The 25789-nt window shown below is 34.5% G+C and overlaps 1 protein-coding gene across 1 annotated transcript in view; it reads left to right on the forward strand.

Annotated features, from left to right (window-relative positions):
* UGGT2 (UDP-glucose glycoprotein glucosyltransferase 2) overlaps positions 1–25789 on the forward strand; it is an 88748-nt gene that overhangs the window by 35841 nt on the left and 27118 nt on the right. Inside the window, exons 13-25 of the mRNA XM_035557032.2 lie at positions 861–980; positions 3762–3847; positions 7869–8004; positions 9555–9686; positions 11226–11390; positions 11830–11953; positions 12034–12132; positions 13979–14073; positions 16293–16499; positions 17874–18005; positions 19962–20089; positions 21797–21892; positions 23654–23756. Coding sequence (XP_035412925.1) covers positions 861–980; positions 3762–3847; positions 7869–8004; positions 9555–9686; positions 11226–11390; positions 11830–11953; positions 12034–12132; positions 13979–14073; positions 16293–16499; positions 17874–18005; positions 19962–20089; positions 21797–21892; positions 23654–23756 — 1623 coding nt within the window. The remainder of the gene's footprint in view (positions 1–860; positions 981–3761; positions 3848–7868; positions 8005–9554; positions 9687–11225; positions 11391–11829; positions 11954–12033; positions 12133–13978; positions 14074–16292; positions 16500–17873; positions 18006–19961; positions 20090–21796; positions 21893–23653; positions 23757–25789) is intronic.

The following is a 25789-nucleotide window of genomic DNA, read 5'->3' on the forward strand; positions in this document are numbered from 1 at the left end:
CTTGATCATTTTAATAGCTCTTCGCTGGATTCGCTCCATGTCTCCCATGGCCTGGACAGAGAGAGTGATCTAGCTTGTATTATGCAAGACTGCTGAATGTACTTTAAAAGTAGGATAAGTGAATTGTGGAGAACTTACACATCTTGTTTTCCATTGTCCAATGACTCTGCTTTTTTTCCTTGTTTTTCAAAGTTCTTAGTTTTCGAAACAAAGGTTATATGCAAATGGAAAAGGCACTATGAGACTGATTTTCTTCACCTGCAAGAAGCATGTATCTCTCTCCTATTTGCCAGTTGTAGATAGCTTGCACAGAAAACAGTGTAAGAATAGCACACAGTGATAAATATTAATATGAAAGAAAAAGAAAAAACTTATAAAATTGTATTTTTAAAAACCGCATAAAAAATGACTGTAATTGACCATGTATTAATTACTTAGTTATTCTGATATATCTTAAGTGCTGCTGCAGCTGATAGATAAATATTGTATGTCGTTCAAGATGGCTATGCTATGTTACACACGTATCTGTGTGGTAAGTTGTTATGATCTTTGTATTGTGAAAGTACTTTCCACACTTGAAAAAATGTTTTTATTCACATTCGGATACAGAACACAAAAGCTTTTTTCCTTTTCCTTTCATAATTAGTTCTGTTATGTGCTGAAAAAAAAATGAACATAGTGACTGAAAAGAAAAAAAATACTAATTTTAGAAGCTATTTTCTCTTACTAATTAAAAAAGAAATAAAACTTTTTTCCTGTTTCCAGGCTTTCCGTGTGTTTTCAAATAGCTTTATTTATACATACATAGTTTATCCACTAGTTAACGTGTGTTTTTTAAATGGTTGGCTTTTTTATTGTAGTGGATTAATGACATAGAAAAAGACCACAGCTATAGCACATGGCCTGCAAGCTATCAAGAACTGCTAAAACCTACATTTCCTGGAGTTATACAGCAGATCAGACGCAATTTATATAATTTGGTAAGTTTATATAACTTTTTTTTTGCATAATGTATGTATCAATATGTGCGCAGACAGTCCATTGAAAAATACACGTTCTGTATTCACTGTTGGTTATGGGTTTGTGTTTTCTTTGTGGGTCTACCAACAACAGTGAGAATTGTTTTGTTTAGTAAGTCACATGTGATTATTAGCCTCATTTCTAGAACTGTTGTTTCAGTCTTTTTTCTATTGAGTGTAGCAGATTTTTGGTGAAGTGGTTTATTTCTATAAAATGTTCCCAGAATTATAATTAATGTTAAATTTTACATTCTACACAAAGAGTTTCTTGGTAAACTGGACTATTTTCTAGTCATGATGTAAATATACATACATCGGTACATTGTTCTGTGTATTTGGCCATGTAATGAAAGGATAATAGTAGACGAAGACAATGGAAATTTCCAGTACTACATTATCAAATTAAATTCTTCAAAATGTGTAAGTGAAGGGACATAAGGGAAGACCCTGAAACTAGAGTTTGAAAGCCTGTTGACTGTAACAGCTGAATATTCCTTATAACAACAAGAAACTATTTTTACAGCTGATTGATGTCTCAGGACCGTTAACTTGTGAATGTCAAACTGAGATCAGTTAATTGAGTAATTCTTTATTGTAGATGCTTCCATAAAAAGCAGTATTTTAATTCCAGCTTTATTTCTTGGTTTTCAGGCTTTGCAAGCAAGCTGTTAATTTGAGTTTATGCCAGGCAACTGACTGTATTATAAATTAGCCTCTTAGTTTATTGAAATCCTTCATAGCGTTACAATTATGATTGGTGAAGTAACACCACTATTAGGATTCAGAGACAAAAGACAAAGATTGAAATGGTGCACCAACAGGCCACCAACTTCTGGAGGAAAGGAGGACTGTGTGCTTCATTTCAAGACTATTTTAGAAAATGTTGCTGTTTTCATGGAAGATTCACCACTGGCTTAGGTTTCCTTCTCAAGCAATTAGAATGCTTTTATATATCACTGAAGAATACAGTTGGAGATGCAAAATAATGAAAGGTCTGCTTCTACTGCCTTGGTATATAGTTTAGGAGATGAAAAGAATGCATGGGATTAGCACTGAAGAATACAGGAAGAAAGTTATTTCAGCCCTATAAGGAAAATATGTTGAAATTCTTCTGATTTATTGGATAACATGGTAACACTCTTTAACCTCTCTGACAAGAAAATGATGTAAATGACATTCAGAAGGCAGTATTGTTACAGTTTGACAGAGGAATGCAAACTTTTTTATCTTTTTGAGTAAAGAGGAAAAGAAATCATGAGCTACTTCTACATGATGAATAAAACACCACTGAGTTAATTTGTATTTTTTATGAATGCTAGTGTCCAGTGAGTGCTTATCTAGGGAAAATATAAAATATAATTTCCTTTAAAATAGATCAAAATGAATATTATTCTGGGGAACGTCGGGAAGCTCTGATGGTACAGCTGTGTCAGCTTCCTTGTGCATTACTGTAATACTTTGACCTGCATGACAACATAAACTGGTTTTCCAGAGGTTGTTTGCTGTGTGCACTGCAAAGAAAAGTTTCTGCTCACTGTTTGAACAAATACTCAGTATTTCATTTTTTAACTCCCCATTTTATTAATGGCTTTCTTTCTTTTATACTATACAATATCTGACTTGTTTTGCCAGGAGCTTTCCTGTTCCCTTCCTTGCTGCATATAGATGACTCACAGTTATTAGTGAATTTTCTTCATAGAAAACTACTGAGTGAAGGTCATGTTAACTGTTCTTGCTTTAGAGGTGGTGAGCTGAGGTACAGAAAGCATACTAATTATGAATGTCTTGTAGTCTCATTTTTCCTCTATATGTAGTATTCAGTATCACTCAATAAGTTAAGGAAGCAGCTATTACTGTTTTAAATTAAAATAATTACAAAAGGCAGTTGAATGAAGTTCAATGTACAAAAAGACAACCAAGATACAAGCAATATATAACTAAAATATGCATGCTTGCAATGAAGCAAAAGGTGTGTGTAATATGAAGTAGATTGCATATGTATTCAAAGTTAAATATTGGTATAGATTTATATAACAGCTTTATTATAGAAATTGACAACATATCATTTAACTATAATCTGAGGGGGAGGGAGTGTTCCAAATTTTAAAATTATTCTGCTGCATTTCAGCTACTCTAACAAAATTGTGATCTGTTCTAAAGGGACTTGAATGCAAAGCTGAATAAATAAGGTACCAATGTCATAATTAAATCTGCTTAAGTATAATCTACCCATGCAGACAAATCACAGTTTTGGGTTCTGTGCATGCCTGAAAGATCTGATTTTACACTTCAAGCTACAACAAGTGAGACAGTGAATACAAGGATATGTGAGACAGGAAAGAATTATTTCCCAGTGCTCCATTTTTTAAATACAGTTTTATGTCAACATATTCTGTTTACTTCTTTTAGTTCGGTTTTCTTGACAGTAGGGACTTAGTTGCAAGTAGTAATAGAAAAATTAGCACTAGATCTATTTTAATTAGATAACTTCAATTAAAATAAATAAAATAGTGGCACAGTCTTTCAAAGGAGAGGTTATTGTTGGTTTGAAGTTTAATAAACAGTTAAATCCTGTTGCTCGGTATTTGGTCCAAATCCATTAATTCTGAAGGTTTTTGCATTCATACTATTCATGTTTTCTTACAATGAATGATCTAGGAAAATGAAAACAGTTGGGGTGTACAGCTCAGAAATAGGCATAAAGACAAAATATTGTCTCTATAATATATTTTCTCTTATTAGGTTCTTTTTGTTGACCCAGTCCAGGAAGATACAGATGATTATATGAAATTGGCAGAATTATTCTATCATCATAATGTACCGCTTCGGTAAGGAAAACCTGGAAGTATTGAAGGAAAGTCTTAAAAGAAAGCTGCTTTCCTTGTTTCTTTGTCATCTTTTATTCTGCTAAGCAAAGAAATGAATTCAGAGGAAGTTCAATGCAACAACATTCTAATAAGCCATATTTTTAGCCACTTGTGTTAAGCTTGCTAGAGTATTAAGTATTCTTAAGCAAGTAGGTTGTAAAGGATAGCATACCTGATTGAGTGGAAAATAAACTGTAAAATTCTGATAAAAAGTTACCTTCTCAAATAGTCCCACTGGATGCCTATGTGAAGTTGCATTATAAGCAAAATATTCTGTAAGCAGGCAGACAAATAGTAAAACATGATTTGAGGGATTTTTTTTTTGAATTGAGTTTGCTTTACTAAATTTTGTTGTTAAAAAACTCTTTAAAGTGAGATTAACCTCACCAAGTTTTGAATTTCTAGAAATTAGTCATGTGAGTCTGAACTAGCAGTCACTTGAGAGAAAGAGACACTTGTGAAGAAGAATCCAGTTGTTCCGAGATACCTACTTTATGAGAAAATGAATTGTTCTTCAGTGTCTGTTTTACAGGTTATAAAAGAGAAGAGTGTCCGAACTAGATCCACCGTTCAGCAAGATGAACTCCATGTTAAATAATTAAAATCTTCCCATGAAATGGCTTTCTGTTTCCCCCAGTAAACTGCAGTATTTTAAATTTTGAGTTTCCTTTAAATTTTTTTGCATTTCTTATTGTTCTTTTGCTATTATTATTATTATTATTCAGTGACAAAAAAGTAAAGGAGAATAGATATTAGTTATCTGTGCATTTTCTCATAAATAACAGTATAAGAGCAGCCAAAGAGTCAGACTAAAGGTCCATTTAGGTCAGTATGTCTGCAACAGGCTTAAAGAAGCTACCTAGGTAAGATAAAAAGAACATATTAACTATGTACTTTGCTTGAGTATTTTTATAGCCTTCAGACATTTGGAGATCAAAGGATTTCAGACTCAGATTCGGTTTCTATTTGGCAACAATAATCTATTTCTCTTCCATAAACTTTTCTGCTTTCTCCTTGAATTTGTGTAAATTTTACAACCCTTTACAACCTTTGCCAAGCATTTTCACATTTGACCTATGGGTGCATGAAGAACTATTTTGTTTGTTTGTTTTGAGCCAGACTTCCAATAGCTTCATTTACTGCTCCCATAGTTTTTATAACTGGGAAAGACTCAACAGTTTCTCCCATTCTCTAGATGCCATTTATGATCTTAAACAGGTCTATGATATTCTCCGACAGTCGTTTCTTTCCCTAGGTTACTAGTTATTTCTGATTTGGAAGTTGTTCTAAAGGTTCTTTTGTTGTCTTAGGTGTCTTTCCCTGAACTATCTTAGTTTTGACATAACTTCTCTGAGATGAGAGCAACAGCTCTGTACACACTACTGAAGATATGGACAAACCATGGGGTCTATACAGTTCTATAATGTTTTGTTTTGTTGACTGTTTCTCCTATTCCCAGATGACACAAGATTTCAGCAAAGTTGTTTATAGTAACGATGGATGTAAAAAATGGAAGAAGCAGTTTATTGTAGAACACGATGCATCTTTATGCATTAATCATTATTTATATCTTTTTAGAAAATGTGCTGTATTTCTTACTTCCCTTTGTTCTTGTGATCTGATGCAGTCCTAATTATGACCTGAAGTTTCATGTAAACAGTATTACACTGACATAACACATTTATTATTGTTAGTTTCAAAATATCTGATGTGCGGTGGCTATTCGAATGAAAACCTGGCTTCCTAAATCATGAAAGTTGTTGAATTATTGCTTATAAATATAGAGGTCTTCTGAAATTTGGACCCAGTATTGCAGATTCTCATGTTCTTCTAGCAGCTCTCAGGTACCATGAGATCAGTAGATCTCTCATGTGCTTGTAGTAGCTATGGTGAAGCTATATGCTATATGGAAATAATCCCAAAATGTACAGAGATGAATGAAATTCCAAAATGCATAAGCAGAAGCCAGCTTTGAGTCTGTGCGCTACTCCTTTAGAAACTCCTTTGTGATTCCTCTGTTCCAATTCGTCTCTTTTTGATAGCTGGCATGATTTTCCAGCTCTTTACCAATCTCCGTGTTTAGAACATTATCCAGCGCTGCTATTTGTGTAGTCAGGGATAGGCAGCAGTTTATCCAGCTGTGTTTCCTAAACGGCTGCAGTTGTGTAAGCCAGTCAGCACGTTGAGCAGTCTTGGTTGCAGTTGTCAGCCAGAGGCATGCATACCTGTACATTTGCTAAAGAGTAAATACAGAAGAGAACGGAGCTGAACAGCCGCTTCCAGAGGGATTTTTCATGGAGCAGTTTTTCTGCTCTGTTGGTTTTGTCTTGGGAGAAGTGATAGCTACTAGTAGAGGATTTTTCTGCAGATCCAGTGTGAATAGCATTAGCTATTCAGGATGATTGAAGGCTGTGTTCTGGGAAACTGCACAAGGTGGATCTGAGCTGTAAAAGCAGCAGAATATGTACATAAAATCTCTACTTTTATCTAAATTTCTGATTCTTAAAAATATATGATTTTGGTCATTGTTTTGGTTTAACCCTGGCAGACAGCTCAGCACCACACAGCCATTCGCCCACTCTCCCCACATTGGGATAGAAGAGAGAATCAGAAAGGTGAAAGTGCAAGTATTCATGGGTTGAGATAAGGACAGCTTACTAGGTAAAGCAAAAGCTGCACATGCAAGCCAGGCAGAATCAGGAATTCATTCAATCCTTCCCATTGGCAGGCAGATGCTCAGCCACTTCCAGGAAAGCAGGCCTCATCACAAGTAACAGTTTCTTGGAAGACAAACACCATCACTCTAAATGTTCACCTGCCTCCTTCTTTACCCCAGCTTCTATTGCTGAGGATGGCACCATATGGTATGGGACATCCCTTTGGCCAGCTGTCCTGGCTGTGTCCCCTCCCAGCTCCCGGTGCATCCCCAGCCTCCTCGCTGGCAGGGCACCACGAGAAGCTGAAAAGTCCTTGGCTCTGTGCAAGCACTGCTGCAAAATAACTAAAATATCAGTGTGTTATCTCAGGTATTTTCATCAAAAATCCAAAACAGTGAACCTGTACTAAGAAAATTAACTCTACCACAGCCAAAACCAGGACAGTCATCTTCTTCCCATTCTTCACTCCTGTTACACATGCAGGCTTAATGTTGGAGTGCAGGAGGTGGGTTGGGGGTGTCTGTTCTTCTAATAAAAAGTACTGATACCAGACAGTGAAAGGTTTGCAATTACTTAGGAGGAGCCTGATGGCTTTGCACTCACAAACTTCCAGGTGACTGACAGAATCCACCTTCCCATTCACCTTTTAATGCAGGCCACTGTGTTCATATATTTCTCCTTTTTGGGAATCTAAATGATCTAACTATGGCTGTACACATGCTACATCACTTGAGACCAGAAAATTTGCCCTTGAAATTTCTCTACTCTTTCTCCTCCTTACCTATTTTTTTGTGAAGTGGCTTGCAAGATGGAGCTTGTCTACTCTCTTTCTTTCCCTGTCAGAAAACGGCTTAGTGTTTTCCGGTCCAGGTCAATTTGCCAGTCCCAGAGATCCTCAACAGAAGGATCTCTCTTGTCCCTTTCCTATGCCAAAGAGTCAAGCCATTGAGATGGTGATGGCAGGAACATAAACAATGTCATAACTTGCAGACAAACAAGGAGAAAAAAGGTTATGAGTAAATCCTAATGACTCACAGAAATCCTAATTACTGTCACATTTAAATGGAACAAAAGGCATATCCAAACCCAGTACGTTTTCAGTAGCCTAAGCATAGTCTGGGAGATCTGATGAGGACTGCATAGCAGGTGTCCTGAGCATCACCACACAGAGTCATGACAACACCACCTAGACACAGAAATTGTTTATGGCTACATGCCGGACAGATTACTTGAGTGAAAACGTCTTGTTCTTTTAGGTCAGTGCTCGAATGTGTATGAAATTGATATTGTTTTAAAATGTATGATCTTTTTCTGTTTCTTTATAGAATTGGATTTGTTTTTATTTTAAATACAAAAGAAGAAATTGATGGAAATGAAGATGCTGGAATAGCTCTTTGGAGAATGTTTAATTACATTGCAGAGGAATCTGACACCTCTCAAGCCTTTACATCCATAATTAATGTTAGTGTCTTTCACAAGAAATCATTTTTTAAATTTGTTACTTGTCTACATAGTTAGGATTTTGCTGCCTTGTGTCAACATGATACATTTGCATTTGCTTTACGTGGAAACGACGTATTAAAAGTATATAGCATTAATTTATTGTAGAACGAGTAGCAGAAATATTTTCCTTGTCTGGAAACCAACTTATTCTTGTCATTTTAACTATCAACAGGCTTTCTTCGAGAACATAAAAAGGTAGACGTATATCTCATATATGTGGAGAAATAGAAAAATTATTTGGAAAATCATTGTGGAAATGTGGAAAAATGTTTCTCTATTATTTTTGTTAAAGTCATGTATCTGCCTTTGTGTTCTGTGTCTCTTGGAGTACAAGCATTTTAAACTTACTCTGGCAGTTTTATAAGGTTTGGAAAACCTTGGTTATTCTATAGTGTAGAAAGTGAAACAGACTGAGTTCTTTCTTTTGCTCATGCTTGGGCTGTTCATGGGTGTCAAAAGTATTCCAGACTTGCAGCTTAACAAACGATTCTGTTTTTTTGTGTGAGAGAATGTAGGTTTATGTAAAGAACAGAATTTCAGAGATAAGAGATGAATGGAGGGAAGTAAAGTGAACAATCTATGTGAAAACTGCAAGCAAAATAATATCAGAGAATATGATATTAATACATAACACTTGTTATACATTTTGTTTTCTTTTATTCGATGCCTAGAAACTAATGTCATAGACAAACTCAAAAAGTTTAAAATAAAAAGAACTGAAGTAATTATCTACAACCAGATTACAAGATATCACTTTACAGTAACTTTAACATTTTGATGTTTTTCTATTTACTTTATTTCATAATATAAAAAGGAGGGGGTGATAAATACAATTAAAAGATGACAAAAACAAGGTACAGTATATCAATAAGATACGGTTTTGAGATATTCAGAGCTATCGAGATAAATGTACTGTACTGATCTCATTTGAAAAGAAATTAGAATAATTTCTTCATTCAGATTTATTTTGTACGTTTGATGAAAGTAATAAAATCTCATGCTATGAAATCAAATAGCATTGGTAAGGAAAAAGTGTCATTCTAGGAAAAGGTATCAGTTACTTATTCAGGCTTGGATTCATCCCATATAGATTGAGATTATCATTGCAGGAAGAAATATCACTGACTTAGGCTTGGATTCACCTCATATAGATTCAGGGAACTAACCATGGTTAGGTAGTCTATATTAAGAATTCAGATTTCTTGTCTAATCAGTGGAGAGACATAACATTTCACATGCAGCTCACATAAGTGTATTTCCTTTGCCACTTCAGATTTAGACTAAAGGTATAATAGTAGCTTAATCAGAACAGTGCTCCGATGAAAAATTGTGCATATGTGTGATGGTGGTAATTAATAAAGGAATATAAAGATTGCAGTGTAGTAATAAAAGCAATGTAATATTATACCAATATGAAAATTACTAGCACACTACAAAAATGTGAATTTTTAAAATTTTTATTTACTTTTCTAAATTTTATTAGTAGTGTTTTTTTCTAATTTTTACAGGTGTATCATGAACTGAAAGATGGAAACATTCTAACAGTTAATCATGTGAAAAAAGTTCTTAGAAATGAATACCCCTATGCTGATGTTCAGAGCATCCTAGGTGTTCATTCTGAATATGATGAAGGAAGGAAGGTATGTTGAAAGCAAAGTGGTAAGAAATATTGCAGTACAGTTAAGTTACTGCATTTCCTAAGCTGAAAGGTTACTAAATATTAAAGCAAGTAAAAACAGTATCTTTAAGTTAATTTTTTCTTCAGCAACTATTCAATTGCTAGTGGAAATGCGGAAAGGGTTTCTGTTTTACAGCTCTCACTATTAAAATTTACTGCTGCCAATTGCTTTCAGGAGCAGAAGTTTTTTTCTAACAAGCATGTCAAAGGGGCTCTGTCACAGTTAAGCAATTGTTTACCTGTATGTTCTGGGTGAGGAGCAGATGCCTGTCCTCTATGCAAATCATTGTTTCCTTTAAGTGTGCTTTCTGGTTACAGTTTCCTTTGGGAAAGACAACTATGTATTTTGATTTAAAGACTGTAGAGAAGACGTTTTATCAATAGTTGATTATATTGATGATTTTCTGCTGAAGAATGATAAAAGTACTGTTTTTCTTCATGTATCTTCAGCCCTGCCATCTATAAAAATGTGCGTTTCTCATCCACTTTATTTCCTTTTTCATTTCTTTCTGTAACGTGTATTGTATCCCTTCAAAAAGGTACATCTGGGTAGCAAAAAAAAGGTGCTCTTTGCCTTGTACTGGTTGTTCCTCACAACACGGAGATGCATAGAGCCTTCCATATAGGACCATAGAACATCTTGGTTTGGAAGGGACCTTAAAGATCCAGCTCCAACCCCCTGCTGTGGGTAGGGACACCTCCCACCAGATCAGGTTGGCCAAGGCCCCATCCAGCCTGGCCTTGAAAGGCAGTTTGAATCTCCTTTAGAAAGAGCTAGCTATGCTTAGTGAATGAAAGCTTCTCATGGAGAATATTAGAGGAAGAAAAATAGACTGAGACCCGTCAAGGTGGAGCCCCCTCTACAAGCAGGGACTATGAGACGGCAGTGAATAGCTGGGAGGGGACAGTGGGATGAGAGGAAGATGGACACACAGTTTGTAGCCTTCCAGAAAGTTACGTTGAAAGAACATGGAAGAATAGGTAATAGGAAGGGGAAATTACTTTTGTACCTTCTTTGGTATTTGTCTCATTTTCTCTGTTTGGGAATAACCTGGTCTGCTTTCTTTTCAAGTAAAGCTTGGCCTTTAAATGAAAAAACCTTTTGAGGGTTTTTGGAGTGCTGCCTTTGAAGGAAAGGTCTATGTTGATCTACCTCAAACTACAGCTATGTCTAAGTCCTTCTCCAAAGTTATTTGCCTTTTTTTTTTTAACTAAGAATATTAAGCAAAATAAAATAGTATTTTTCAGCAAGATGATAAAGCAAAAGTTTAAAAACCCATATAGAGATCAATAAATTGTTTTGCCCTTCTGTTTGAGAACTGACTCCAATGCATCCTGTTTGTTTTCCAAATATTTCCTGATTTGTCCCTGCTATTTGTGAGAATGTATGACAGTGAATAGTACTTGGAGATTGGAGTTCATTGTCTCTTGATATTAGTTTCGTTTTTTGCTACAGTCAGCCACAGTCCATTTAATTCTGTGATATTTCTGATATGATCAGGCAGGAGCAACCTTTTATAAAAAGACTGGCCTGGGTCCATTGCCTCAAGCTCTGTTTAATGGTGTGCCCTTTAACAGAGAAGAGATGGATGCTGCAGAGTTAGAGACAGTTATTCTTCAGAGGATTATCGATGCCACCGGGTTCTTCCAGAGGGCACTGTTCATGGTATGTTAAAGATTTCTGAATGAACAGCAGATGAAATATATGGGAGTGGATTGTTTGAGTCATGTTTATAAATTGTATTTTTTATAACAAGATGGTTTTAAATTAATAGTATGACAATTGAAATTACATTGTTATGTTAATTTGCAGTCATGATTTTGAAACAGTTTATTTAGATCATACAGATTTGAGGAACAACTAAGCATATACAAATCATATGGAATTTCTCAACCAGAAACTGAGAGTGTGTTGTAGTTGTTAATTGAAAAATGTGCATATGGTATTTTGAAATACTGTGTGATATTTATACATTTTTGACCAGAAGTTGTCCATAACTTTTATATAAGCTTTAAGCTCAGTTGAAAGGTGGTATAAATACTTGGTCCTTGTTTGTCTTGGAACTATAGGAGTACTGATTTATTTATTTATTATCTTCCTACAGGGTTTGTTAAATGATCATATAAATGCAATAGATTTTCTTATGGATCAGAAAAATGTAGTTCCCCGTATAAATCCCACTATTCTTGGAGCAGAAAGAAGATACATACATTTCAGATCCACACCTGGTAACTATTTTTCACAGATTGAGACTGTTATTATTATTTTTCTTTTTTAAGTCTAACATATTCTGTTTTACATTTTGCAGTTCCGTTTGATGTGCAGGACTTCTCTACTTTCTCATTTTTGGACTCACAAGATAAAAGTGCTGTAATTTCAGACAACATGAAGTATTTAACAAGAAAGGGTATATTTATTTTGCATATGGGTTGTATGTTATATATATGTATATGTTGTATGTATATGTTATGTATATGCTCCTTTCAGGGGCCAAATCATACCATAATATTATAAACATAAATGATAACAATATGGTAATTATTTCAGATTTGGTAGTTTAGAAATCAGATGATTGTCATTAAGTCATTTTAAAAGGCTTGCCGCTGAAGCATCAGGAACTGGAAAAGTTCCAGACATCTGAATACCTGTGCACACACCACACACATATGCATAGACACATACCCACTTACCAGTTTCTGGGAAATCTCCCTATCTTCGTATCAGAAGAAATTTACCCACTTGTTAGTTAAGTGACTGGTTGTTTTTGTTTCACAGAAGCTAAAAAGTTTTTGAAAGACTTTTGCAGTTTCTAAAGCAGACTCAGTTTTCATACTGGTACGGTTTTACTTGAAGATGATATAGAGAGTATATTAAGTTTTCAAATCATTCTTAGTTGCAGTATTATAAAGTGAAGACTATGAATTCTTTATAATATCTGTATCAAAATTAGGCACTTCTACAGTTGAAGGGATAATTGATTTTAATTTCTATTTGCTAACATACAGTTTGTTTTTCCTCTAGTTACATAGTTTAAATTTGATCTTTGAAGCTTTGTCTTCCTATAGAAAAGGAAAAAAATACATACTGGTGGATTATCACTCATTTATACATGTTATCATGATAAAACTCATGCTTTTTTGTACATTTAAAATAATTTTGATGTAATGCATTTGAATTGCATATGCAAGTACTTTCCCTCTGAGTTAGAAGAAATTCTGGAGGCATAAAACTGCATTAGTCTGTATCATGTTAACATCTTGGAGTAGACAGTTAACCACTGCTGATTTACATCATCCCATCAAGGAGCAGATGATCCAGTTAGCAAAGTTCTATTCTTTCAGTAGTTATTATGTGGTATTAACATAGTTTTCATTTATTCCATTATCAGAAAAAGTATATTTAACATTTCTTAAGAATAAAATTCAACTCTAACTCTCTTTGATTCTCCATCTACAACCAGAGGTACATACAAGCTAGCTGTCAAATTATGACTGGTTTTCGATCTGTTGGCTCAGTGCAAACATTCAGATCTCTTGTGTAAAACCCATAAACTGTAAGCTGGAATCTACATTTCAAATCTCTGTCACCAGTGTGTTTTTCCAGACTTCAACAAAGCTGAACCACAACTTCTTCCTCGAATCTCACTAGAACCTTGTAAAATTCCAGTCTATGCATATTACCTTTTAGGGAACATGTGATGGACCTGAGACTGATACTCTCCTGGAGACAATTTTGCAGATCTTTTTCATGAACCATTGCCCTTCTATGAAGATCAAAGAGCAGGAGACTATAGACCAGGAAAAAGAAAAATTTTCTGAATATACAGCTATATGATAGTTTATTTTCTTTGAGCTGTATAGGATATATTCACATTTGTGTCCAGAAATGATAAGTTTTACCCTGCTTGAAGGACTCTGCCTTTGCCTTTGGGGAATGTAGGTAACCATGAGAAACTTCTGACAAAGCAGTTTTTGTTAAACGGAGCTAGTTTATTATTTAGAGACATTGTGTTTCCATGTACAAGAACAGATCACCTATTTTAGCAGCTCTCTGATATTAACATGATAAAGAGCCTCCTAAGAATTTTATTTCAAATCAGAGGGCAAAAGATACTGATGTGGCAAAAATTAGTCCTACAGTTGAAGTCAGCAGTCAAATATACACAAACTTCAAAGTCTTGAGCAGATTAATTCATTATTTATTATTCATGAGAAGATTCTCCAGTGTTAATTAGGATTATCTTTAATTTTCAGGTGAAGATGCATTATATGCTGTTACTGTCTGGGTTATTGCTGATTTTGATAAGCCAGCTGGGAGACGACTGCTTTCTAATGCCTTGAAACACCTGGTGAGCTTCTAGCAGATTTTATTTAAAAAAATGTATTTTTTATTATTATGAATAAGTTCTTACCAACATTGTGCACATTCAAAAATTATATTCTTAAATGGTCTCAGGTCAGGTTCAGACTTAGGAGACTGTGGATTTGTTTTGCTCTACTCTCCTGTGGTTCTGGCATCTTACAGGCCTATAAACAATCATTTGGTTCATGGACTTCTGAAGCAGGAGACAAACTATGCTGTTGTGCATTATAAGGGTGAATTTCATCCCAGTTACAGGGAAGTTAGGATAGTTAGGATAGTTAAGAAGTTAGTATAATGCCTGGTCATGTGAACCATTATGCAGTGCTCTCCTGTATCATATGACACAGTTGTGGCCATGAAGTGACTGTTTTTTCCTATGCTATTTGTATACTTCTGAGCCGGATTAAAAGTTTATTTTATTTAATATACCAATAATTACTTTTGTAATTATTTGTAGGAGAATCATTTACGAGTTTACTTATTTTTAAGTTCTTTGATATTAATAGTAGGATTTAAAGTATACAAGCAAATGCCACATGAGTATAAATTACAAAAACTCAGTTGCGGGGAGTTTAGAAGACTAATTACAGACTGACACTGGGAAAATACCTAGATTTACTTATCAGGAGTGAAATCGGAAACACCTTACGGAAATTATAAAGTTGATATATTGCAGGGAGTGCGTGATACCAAGTATGTCCTAAAACTGCAGAGATGAATATTCATTGCAAGTCTCTGTTAAAGAAAAACCTTTAATTTATCTGACGGCTAGATCTGCAGCTCTATGTTGACAGATGTATTCCCTCTGTAGTTTCACGTCCTTCCCTCTTCAGTGAGGAAAATAAAGGATAGTTCCTAACTCTAGGAGGTGAGAACTGTCTGGGCAAGTCCCCATGTGACAGTGGCAATCTAGGAAAATCATTAGAAAAAGCTGTTCTGAACAAGGTTTGTTGCATCTTCAATGAAACAGCAGTTTAGTTGATTATCTTCATTCTTATTCATAGATTTGATTTGGATAAACCTCATTACCCTCTCTACGGCTTGGTCTAGTAATTTTTCAAAATTTTGTGACAAAAAAGACAAAAACACACTGTTTTTTCAAAGTCCATTAATTTGCATAGAGATTCTCTACCCATTTCCACTCCCTTTCATCTCTTGGGTCTGGGTCTAGAAAAGTAGAATTTCCATTAGGTGCAGAAGTGGCATAGACACTTGTGCATGAAGTGTGCAAGGATCTGTTAAGGGAAGTGGTCAAAGGAAACGCAATTTAACTATTCCAGCTAATATATAATAGTATTATTTTGAAAACTACTAGTATATTTTAACTTTGAAAAAACTAGAAATGTCTCGGCTGGCAGAGACCTCTCCAGTATCCTAGCATCCTTACTGCTCTGGGGGGGCAAAGCCATGAACAGCAATCCACGTGCAGCCCCACAAGCACCAAGTAGAGGGGAAGAATAACTTGCCTTGATTGGCTTGTTGCCCATCTCCTAATGTAGCACACTATGCAGCTTGTCCTCTTTCCAGTGAGAACACCCTTCTCAGTTTAAAGAACACTTTTTCAGGCTTTTCAAGTGTTTAAAAAAAACAACCCACTTTTATTAAGAGCTGCGGTTTAAATTCTGCAGTTTAAGTGTGTTGAATACCACTGATTTCATCCTTTAGTATTGTATTCTTTATTGCAAGAGAGTCCATTTACCTTTTCTTCAGTTAGTGACACTACTTGGTCCTATCCGAGAATCATCAATCTCTCATACTAAGATTTAAGTGTCATCACTGATTTTAGCAAGTGAAAGAGTTTCCTGCTGATTAAGATTAAAGTGGTAAGTGGATAAATTTTCTTGTATCTATTATATGCTCAGTTTGATATTTTTTGAAAAAAATGGAAAAGCACATCTACAAAAACAATCCTGAAATCTGTAAATGAATACTTGTATATGTACTTCGTTAAAAATGCACCTCTGCAGAATGCTCAAAGTAATTATTCTGTCAAAAAAAATCTTATATTTAAAATGTGTTATAAATCGTTACTAATAGCATTTTTACTGCTAGTTGAAGTTGTGAATTAGACATTCATGTGTATTTTCTGAAGACAAAGAGCTTCAAAAAAATAAATACAAAGATATTTCACAGTTACAATAAATATGCATACATTAGGTATCAGCAGATGTAAAATTGTGTATTATTCTGTATTTTTCTTTGCAGAAAACAAGCAGTCATACACGAGTTGGAATTTTGAACAATCCTTCATCAAAAATAAAGGAAGATAACACAGTCATTGCAAGAGGAATTTTGGCAGCTTTTCTAACTCAAAACAACAGCAGCTTAAAAAGTTTCCTAAATAAACTCACTAAGGAAGAGACAGCAAAATCCCTTGCTGCTGGAACAAAAATTGTTAAATTCCTTGTCGCAGTGAGTGCAAACTAAATTGGGCTACTTTATTTTTTATTGTACATATTTTTTTATCCTAAGGAGATGCAGTTGAGAGCAACAATGTTTGGCCAAATGCTATGAAGTTTTTAACCCTTACACAGTTTCTGGGCCAGCAGATTTGGATTTTTTGACAATCTTTATGTGATGAAAAATAGACCATTTCTGTAAAGTACAGAAAGGAAATGTAACAGTACTGAAAAATATAGAGTATGGATACCAAATTATTGAGACCAAAATAGTTTATTTTTCATTATTATTTTAAAGCTTACTCTTCATTAAAATTACTATTTAATGTTTGTCAAGATTTAAGACCAGAAATAACTGTTTTTACCTGTTGTGGTTGTGAGTAGTAAAAGGTGCAGACTGAAGCAATTGAGATTAATGAGTATTGTATACTTCTGGCCAACACCTTTTGGTGTGTTTCTGTGAAAATACATTGGTTTAAAATACAGATGTTGTTGACTTCAAAGTTTGCATATAGGGTAAATCTGAATTACTAAATATCTGCTGCAAACTTCATTTTTTGTTTCAGAAGAAGCTGTAAAATTTAGTATTTTTAAATAAGATTTGGAAGACTAGGAGAACTCTGGCACCATTTTGCAAAATTAATTAGTTAATTGTTTTCGATCATACTCATCATTTAGTAAATTTTGAAAGACATAGAAGTAGCTAATTAAGCAGTGTATGTGTTATTATTTTTGTTTTGGTTTTTATTTTGTTATGTAAATTGTTTCTGACTTAATCTGTTTACTTAGCGTGCATATTTCTAACTGGGAAATTATTTATCAGTACAGTTTAGTATAGCAGGATAATTCTGACAGCATCAAAATGTGCTGCATCATTGTAAGCATGGCAAAGTTCCAGCATTTTCTTCCACTTTGAACATTGATTTGTCATGTGTCTTGCTCGATGTTCTTGACTTCCCTAAAACATGTTTAAGCTGTATTGAATGAACACATTTAAGTGATAGTTAGTTTTTAGAGTAATATGAATTTTTATACTTTTTTTTTTTTTCCTAGAGGAAAAAAGGAACTGCATTCTTGAGAATGCAAGAATAGAGAATGCTATTTTTCATTCAACTGTGTTCTGGATCTTAGAAAAAGTATTTACCTTCAGGCATAGCTTTCCTCTCATGGTTGTTAATAGCTGTTCAAGGGTAAAAACGGCACTCTATCTATCTAGTTGGGAGACTGTGGCTCTGTACCAATAGCATATACTTAAACTGAATCTGAGGTTGTTTTATTTTGATTTTTGGTTACCGCATAACTTGCAGAAAATCTTTGCTTACTTCAGCTGTTACAATATTTATTTTGGTGAATCATTTCACCATCTCATACTTTGTCTTTGCTTTAGGGCATGGATGATGATACTTTTGAGAAGAAGTACAACACTTTAGGAGTGGATATAATTAAAACCCACCAGATGTTCTGCCAGGAGGTTCTTAAGCTGCTTCCTGGGCAAATGGCTGTTATGAGCAATGGCAAGGTAAGAAATTGTCATCTCTCCGTCTTTTTGTAGGTACTTTTTATTTCTTGGAACTTAAGTTTCAGGCTAAAGAAAATGCACGATAATAATTTCTCACTTTTTCAGCTTGTTGGCAGAGAATGGTATGAATGTTTGCCTTGTTTATTTTCTATTTTGCTTTCCTCCTAATTTGTTTATTAGCTCAATTCCGTGTGTACTCATGTCATTTCCACAGCTATTTTAGAGAAAATCTGATGAAATGATACACAAAAATCTCTAAATAGTCTAGTGTTTGATGTATTATTAATGATGTTTAAGACTAAATTTTGATCCTGAAGTTACCTATATTTCACATAGTTGGTGTAGGATAAACTAAATCAAGTTACATTGACTAAAGTGGTATTTTCAAGCTCTTCTCTTTTAGGAAAGAAACAAATTTTTTATAAACATTACGTTGTTCTATAGTCTTACTATTCAAATAAAAGCATAATAGTTTTGTTCTTTAAATTTCTAGTAAGTATATTCTGAAACAAATAAGCCTTACTACAGTTTGGCTATAGATAAACTGTGATTGAAAATAAAATGTTGGGTTCAATATTTAGTATTTGCTAATGACAGTTAATACCTTACATTATAAATACAATTTATACTCTTTGAGTTAAGTCTTCTATCAATTGTTCCACCATTAGAAAGAAATAGGGAAAATATGCTGGCATCTCACTACTGGAAACTCTTATTTTGTACTTAGCTACTCTTGTGTATCCTAAATGTCTTCTGAGATACTTCTGAAATAATACTAATGAAACCACGTAAACTCTTTTTATTGATAAAGAACAAAAGAATTGTGTTGGTTATTTTTCTGTGTTAATAAAAAAACTAATTATGCAATGTTATTTTATAAATGAAAGGTTATTACTGATTTCCTTGCCTAAAAAAGCTCAACTAATTTTCTATATTAAGTGTTGAGAAAATACTTTGCTTATAAATACTTAGATAAATTTGATAATATGTATTCATCTACCTGAAAGTGTGTTTTCACTTTAAAAGATTACTTTTTAAAAAGGCATGGGATATCCTTCATTTGTATCCTTGCTATTTCATCATTGGAGTTTTGTGTTTATGAGCAAAGAATTTTTTTTCTAATTAGGACTTCTTCAAAAGTAGCATGGTGTTTCATAATCACACTGTGGTTTTCTCTATTTTGTGCATCATTAATACTAATAAAAGATTCAAAAGTGGAATGGGGTTAGATGACCTCTCATTTGTAGGAAACAGCTGAATTCTGAGAGAGAGGCTTTCAGCACCAAATTTACATCCTGACATTCTACATTGTGGGGATCCTATATGCTCTTGAAAATTGGCCTGGGTCAGTTTAGTCTGGTAGACTATGAGTAGGAAATCCAAACAACATCCTCAAATCTGTTTTCTAGGACTTCAAGGCACTTTCTTTTGCTTCAGACACCAAAAAAAAAAATAGTTCTGTTTCTAGTCTCTGGTATCCTGCATTCCTCGTCCTTTGCTCTTGTATAAGTTTTTATCCATTCTTCCTCATCTGAGAAGCCTTGAGAAGTTAAGGTTGTGTTCACAGAATTAAACAGCTAAAGAGTGTGGTAGGAAGACAGTAGTTTGAATTTCGATCTAAAATAATGTACTGAACAGAGGTTTTTCTTAAACTTAGATCTATTATTTCTGAACAGTGTACTCCTTGATATAGCTATGTATAATGAAAAATATAATGGATATTTCCACTGCAGCTGTTCTTTGTAACAGTTAGCTGTAATTGCATAATAGTAAAAACCTAATTCTGTATAGTTACTATACAGTCTAGTACTGTGTAGTTAAGAATAATTATGTATATAGGGCTGGGAGGTTGCATAGGGAATGTTTTGCATTCATTTAAAATGTTAATATATTTTTGCTTACAAAATAAACGTAATTAGGACATTCTATGCTTATTAATATCATTTTTTCTCCAAGATATTGGGTCCTTTAGATAAAGATGAATTCTATGCAGAAGACTTTAATTTGTTGGAAAAAATAATGTACAGTACCTCAGCAGAGAAGATTAAAGCTATTGTCAAAGAGATGGGAATCAGTACTAAAAGGTAAAATTCTTTCAGATTTTGAGTCTTTATTGTCCAAACAAATGATATAGTGCTTTGTTTACTGACAGTAACAAATTAGTAATCCTTTTGCACGTGGAATATGACCAAAAATTCAAATATTTGGTCATAGTACTCTTCATACTGTATACTCGCTTATATATTGTATCTGCACTTAGTTGAAGTGTTTGTTGTTTCTATGCTGTATTTCTATACCATAGAGATATATTCTATGCTAGCTATTTGCTGTCCTCTCACTTAGCATGTGAGTACTTCTGTGCAGACAATTTTAAGGGTCCCTCATTTCCTTTTTTGCATTTTTGTTACAGACTTGGTATACTTACCTATTCAAACAATTGCCCTGTTTTCTAGAAGAAATGTCATATCCGCTGAATTTTGTATCACCTTTATGCTTGGCCAATTATGCTTTGTAACACATAGTTTATATATGTAATAGAAAACTGTATGTTGTTTTTCCGCTGCATGTCATTTACCCTGCCACTGACAACCTCTTTGGTACCTCCTTGTTACAATGCAGAGCAGAAAAAAAGGCACCGTGTGTTTCTCAAGAGGCATGCACCTCTTTGTCATTGGTTGTGTGTGTGAGGCTAAGGCCTAAGAGATCACTGCTTATCCAAAGAATCTTATCCTCTCCAACTTGTCTCATAATGTGTTTAGTTCTGCTAAATTACTCCAAATACTTTATCTACATTCACTGTACTTACAGCCAAGAGATGAGTACAGCTAACTGTAAACAATTCCTACTGGCTTTTGATTACTTAAATAAAAAATAATAAGCTCAATAAAATCCAATGTATCTTAAAAACACAGTAATAAGTGAGTATTGATATTTGAAGTAAGAAATTGCATTGTCTTTGGGAATCATTAGAAAAGGAGCCCATAGCGGCATGGACAAATTTGGTGCGCTGACACCCTGCTAGACAATATTCACACATCTGTTGACTGAAGAAGTAAGTATAAAGATGACTTCTAGACAGCCTCTAATCTAAGCATCCAATTTGTGTACAAAGAAGAGAGCACAATTGTGTTATTTTTACAAGCCAACTGTGGAGAAATACGTATTGACTTTTTGTGTCTGAGTATCATTTCTGCTATCTGGAAGGACTGGCACAACTGAGAGAATACCTACCAGAAAAAAGCAAATCATGAAGAAGTAGAATTATCAAGGAGATAAGTAGTGAAAAGGCAAAACATATTTAATCAAATGTTAAGACTCAGTGACACTGAAATAGAACTGCTGAGATTTTTAAGGAGATTCCAGGAAGAAACACACACACAAAAAAAAAAGATGTGGCCAAGTAAGCTAAAAGCTTTCTTCACTTATGTATGTTTCTAGATGTTGTTACAAAGGAAAAAATGAAAAGAAAAAAAAAAAGGAATACAGAGTTCTACATATCAGCAGATTGTACTATGCAAAATGTGATGCTGAATGTAAATTCTGCTGATTCTGCATTGCTTCATTTTAAGAAGCATACAATTCCCAAAGTCTAAGGCTGTAGTGGTTCTTTGTCATCGTCATGCCAAGTGTTTTACTCAAAGCTACAAAATCTCGAGGTGATAATCTTTTAGAGTCCAGGTTTGGGATGTGGGCTTTTTAAATATTCCTTATGTAGACAGACTAAAATGCAAAAGCTTTACTCCTTTTCTAATGAAAATCATAGTGACTTGCATGTGCTTTATTTAATATAGTGGCAGTGATTTCATTATGAAAATAGATGCACTACTGTCGTCTTTGCCTAAAACAGAGGTGAGACAAGATGCTGAATTACTCAAGGAACAGCACAGGTGAGTTCTGTCTGTCATGGTAATGGACCTATAGTATTTTCACATTAAAATTATAGTATACTGATTGTTACATTCAGTTTTTGGAAACTTCAGTAAGCATTCCAGTTTTAAAAGTTTTTGATTGTATGGTTGTATGAACAATCTGTTCATCTGTCCTAGTGTAATACATTTTTTACCTGTCTTTTAATAGATTAATTAGTAATACCTAATGGTTTTCCAGCCTTAGCCATTATTGAAGAAAGAGTGATTACAACAGGTGTGAATAGAAGCGCTTATCTGGTTAGAAAACTTGGAGTCCATACTTAACATTTATCAAACGTAATAAGTAATTGCACAGATCAGAAGTAAAAGAAGCCCCCATTAATTTTCATTAATGTGGAACTATGATATAGCTTGTTCAGTTTGTTAGTCCTGAGTACTCTTGGCAAGGCTAATGCACATATGTTTATGCTCGTAAAACAATTTGTGGATTAGCAGTGTCACTCTTGACTCCTGTTCTTAGCTTGACCCTAAAATACAATAAGATTAAACTCTAAAATACAACTAGATTACATTCAAATGCAAATAGATTTGGCTCAATGGCACCTAATTCCTTAAAAAAAACTGAGCAGACTGTCTTGAGCAGACAGATTTACACTTGCCAGGCTCATACTAGTGTCATTAGTGTACTTCTGTATGTTGAATCCTTGTTTTTCTGATCCTAGATTTAAAAAGTGAATATGCCACAAGCACCTTCTTTTGTTGTCATTGTTACTGAGACTTAAAATACTAGGATGTACCTCTATGAATCCTGTCTTCGTAATGGACACTAACAGTAGCCATTTTTAATTTAAGCATAGCTGGGGCAAGTTTCTGGAGCAAAGGCAGGCACATTCTTTAAAAGACATGTGCACAAAAACCATGATCAAAATTAAAATTAGGGTAATGTTATTTCCAAATCCTTACTTGTTTCCATTTGCAAAACTGTTCTAGCATGCTGTGCCACTGTGCTTGCCCTGCCTCTACTAGTTGTTGGAAAGACAAACAGTGATATCAGTAGCCTGTTTTAAGTGGCTAACACCTTTTCCAAGGTTTTGCTAATAACATGGAATGCTGTGCTACTTCTGTACTGGAAGGAGTTTGACCTCACTAACACTAATCCCATTTCTAAGTATTCCTTTTCTCGAAAACCATTTTGTGTATTTACAGCACATTATTTTTTTTTACTAGTTTTTCCTTCCTGTACAACCAGATTAGTTTAACCAGAGTCTCCTTGACTTCTTCTAATGAAGCTAAATTATCTTCTGTAATGCATAAAACTAATCCATCTGATCAACTTTCACATTTTTCAGTTGCACTGTTATTTTAAAAATGTGTCACCATTGGCACTTGTCAAATCTGATAGTTGTAGATATCAGTAAAAGAAAGAGTAAATGTCACTGAAGGAAATTGTGGACAAGCGACAAAAAAGGCCCTTTTTTGAATTTTGCTCTCTGTTTTTCTTTTATTTTATTGATTTTGTAATTAAGCATATATTTAACTGATAACCAGTATGGAACTATGTAGATTAATACTAAATTTTAATTGCTGTTCATGTTTGGCTTTTCTAGTGATATCACAGGGGACAAAAGTGATGACTGAGGAAATGAGGAAAATATCTTCATAAGCAGTGAAATATGAAGTGGCTTTTCTATTACAGATTTGTGTCTAAAAAAGTTTGTTATTTCTATAAACTCATTTTGGAGTTTTCACTTATTTATTGTTTTGTTTTTTTTTTAACAGCGTAGTAAAAGTCGATCCCCAAGAGAATGAACCATTCTATGATGTTATTGCTATTGTTGATCCATTGACAAGAGAAGCACAGAAGATGGCTCATTTGTTGATTGTAAGATGGTGGTCATTTCTTTTAATTTGCATATTTGCAGTTTAATTTGTACTAAACTTCTTATTTTCATGTAAAGTGTAGTAAACAGGTAAACAGAATTTAGGTATTTTTTAAATATCTATTTGGTTATTTAAATTAATACTAAAAAGTTGGGGATGATCTAATTCATCATTGTAAGTACCTTATTTGCAATTAAAATTGAGATGACCTATGAACCAGTCCTCTTAGAAGTGAGTCCATAAATGCTCTTTACAGTTAGTAGAAGGAAAGGAGGAGTATGCGTAATGTAGAGGGAGAGGATCTCCCATCTCAAAATCTTAAAAGGCATATGCTTCTTTCCATTACGCCGAACCACCTTAGTTTTCCAATGTACCTAAATGAGGTGGTCTAAATCTGACCCGTAATATCATCATAAGATTGGACTATAAACCTTTCAGCTCTTGGAAGGGTATTTCTCCATTGATTAATGCTACCAGGTATATCTAGAAGTCTTCCATTGTGTGTAGCTATTGATCATCTAAAGAGAGACTGTCCTAAAAACATAGCTCATAAAGTGATTTTCTTCTTTCACTAGCTGCAGACTATCACTCTGCCTCAGGTTCCTTTATAGTTTCCCATAAAAATGTAAATTTTGTCTTCTTTTTATGGTCCGTTAGAATTCTGAAGCCCTTTGCTTGATTTTTGCTGCATCCTGTTTTATCTTTTTCTCTGCAGTAATTATGGAAGTTTCATAAATTCTTACATCACTTTTTCCCCTCCCATTTTCATACCCTTTTATGCCTTTTGTGTAGAATGGTGAGGCGTCCAGTCACTCTTCGTACATAATAGAGAAACAAAGTAAGAAATTTAAAAATTTCACGAAAATTCTCATACCACAAACTTCTGTTTGTTTTGAGACTCTTAAATACTAGCTTTTTTCTCTAGAATCAGATCTTTCATTTCACCATTCTCTATTAAAATGAAATGTTGATCCTACCAAATGAAAATGTTTTGGTTTTGGAATTGACGGGAAACTCTCTCTATTCAGCCAGAAGTTCATTTTCTGGTAAGTTGCCTCAAGGTCTTTTTAGCTGTGATCAGAAGCCTCCATTTCTCTTAGTGCAGCAAATTCCCTAATGAACAATATCTTCCTTAATGCATGTCTAGGCAAATGACTCCCATGGTGTACCAATCTGTTCAGCCATCGTAGATGCGACTTGATTCATAGGAGCTCTAGTTTTATTCAGCTTGCCAACCCTTCAGAGAGAATAATGAAATGCTATTGAAACTAAGCAAATCAGAAATATTTTAATGCAGATGAAACTTATTTTCAATTTTTTTTTTTTAATTAAAAATAAATTAACTTGATTTCTTTCTTTTAATTCTTATTATCTGAAAGGCTACCAATGTGGTAATATTCATGAAGAATTTTTGACAAAACATGCTTACGTATACAGCAAGCCCCAAACTCAAAGTTTCTGAATGGATGCCTCTCTTATTATGTTGCTATATATAGGCTGAGAAAGTTGGAACTGTTCATCCTGGAGAAGAGGAAGGTCAGGAGGGATCTCATCAATGTATACAAATACCTGAAGGGGAGAGAGCAGAGGGTAGAGCCAGGCTCTTTTTAGGGGTGCCCAGTGCCAGGACAAGAGGCAGTGGGCACAGGCTGGCCCACAGGAGGCTCCTTCTGAACACCAGGAATCACTTCTTTACTGTGTAGGTGACAGAGCACTGGCACAGGTTGCCCTGAGAGGCTGTGAGGTCTCCTCCTTGGAGACCTTCAAAAGCCACCTGGACGTGGTCCTGGGCAGCTTGCTCTGGGTGGCCCTGCTGGAGCAGGGGGTTGGACCAGATGGTCTCCAGAGGTCACTTCCAACCTCAGCCGTCTTGTGATTCTGTGATATAGATGACATAAATACTGTAAGCTTTAAGTACCAGAATATATTTATATTTAAAGAATCTTTCTTTTGAGTGACATAAGTGGACTAGTGCCCGGAATTTTGGGATGGTACCAATTCATGATGCAAAATTTATGTAGCAACTACCACAGC

Source organism: Cygnus atratus, chromosome 1 (assembly GCF_013377495.2).
Source record: "Cygnus atratus isolate AKBS03 ecotype Queensland, Australia chromosome 1, CAtr_DNAZoo_HiC_assembly, whole genome shotgun sequence".
Classification (NCBI taxonomy): domain Eukaryota; kingdom Metazoa; phylum Chordata; class Aves; order Anseriformes; family Anatidae; genus Cygnus; species Cygnus atratus.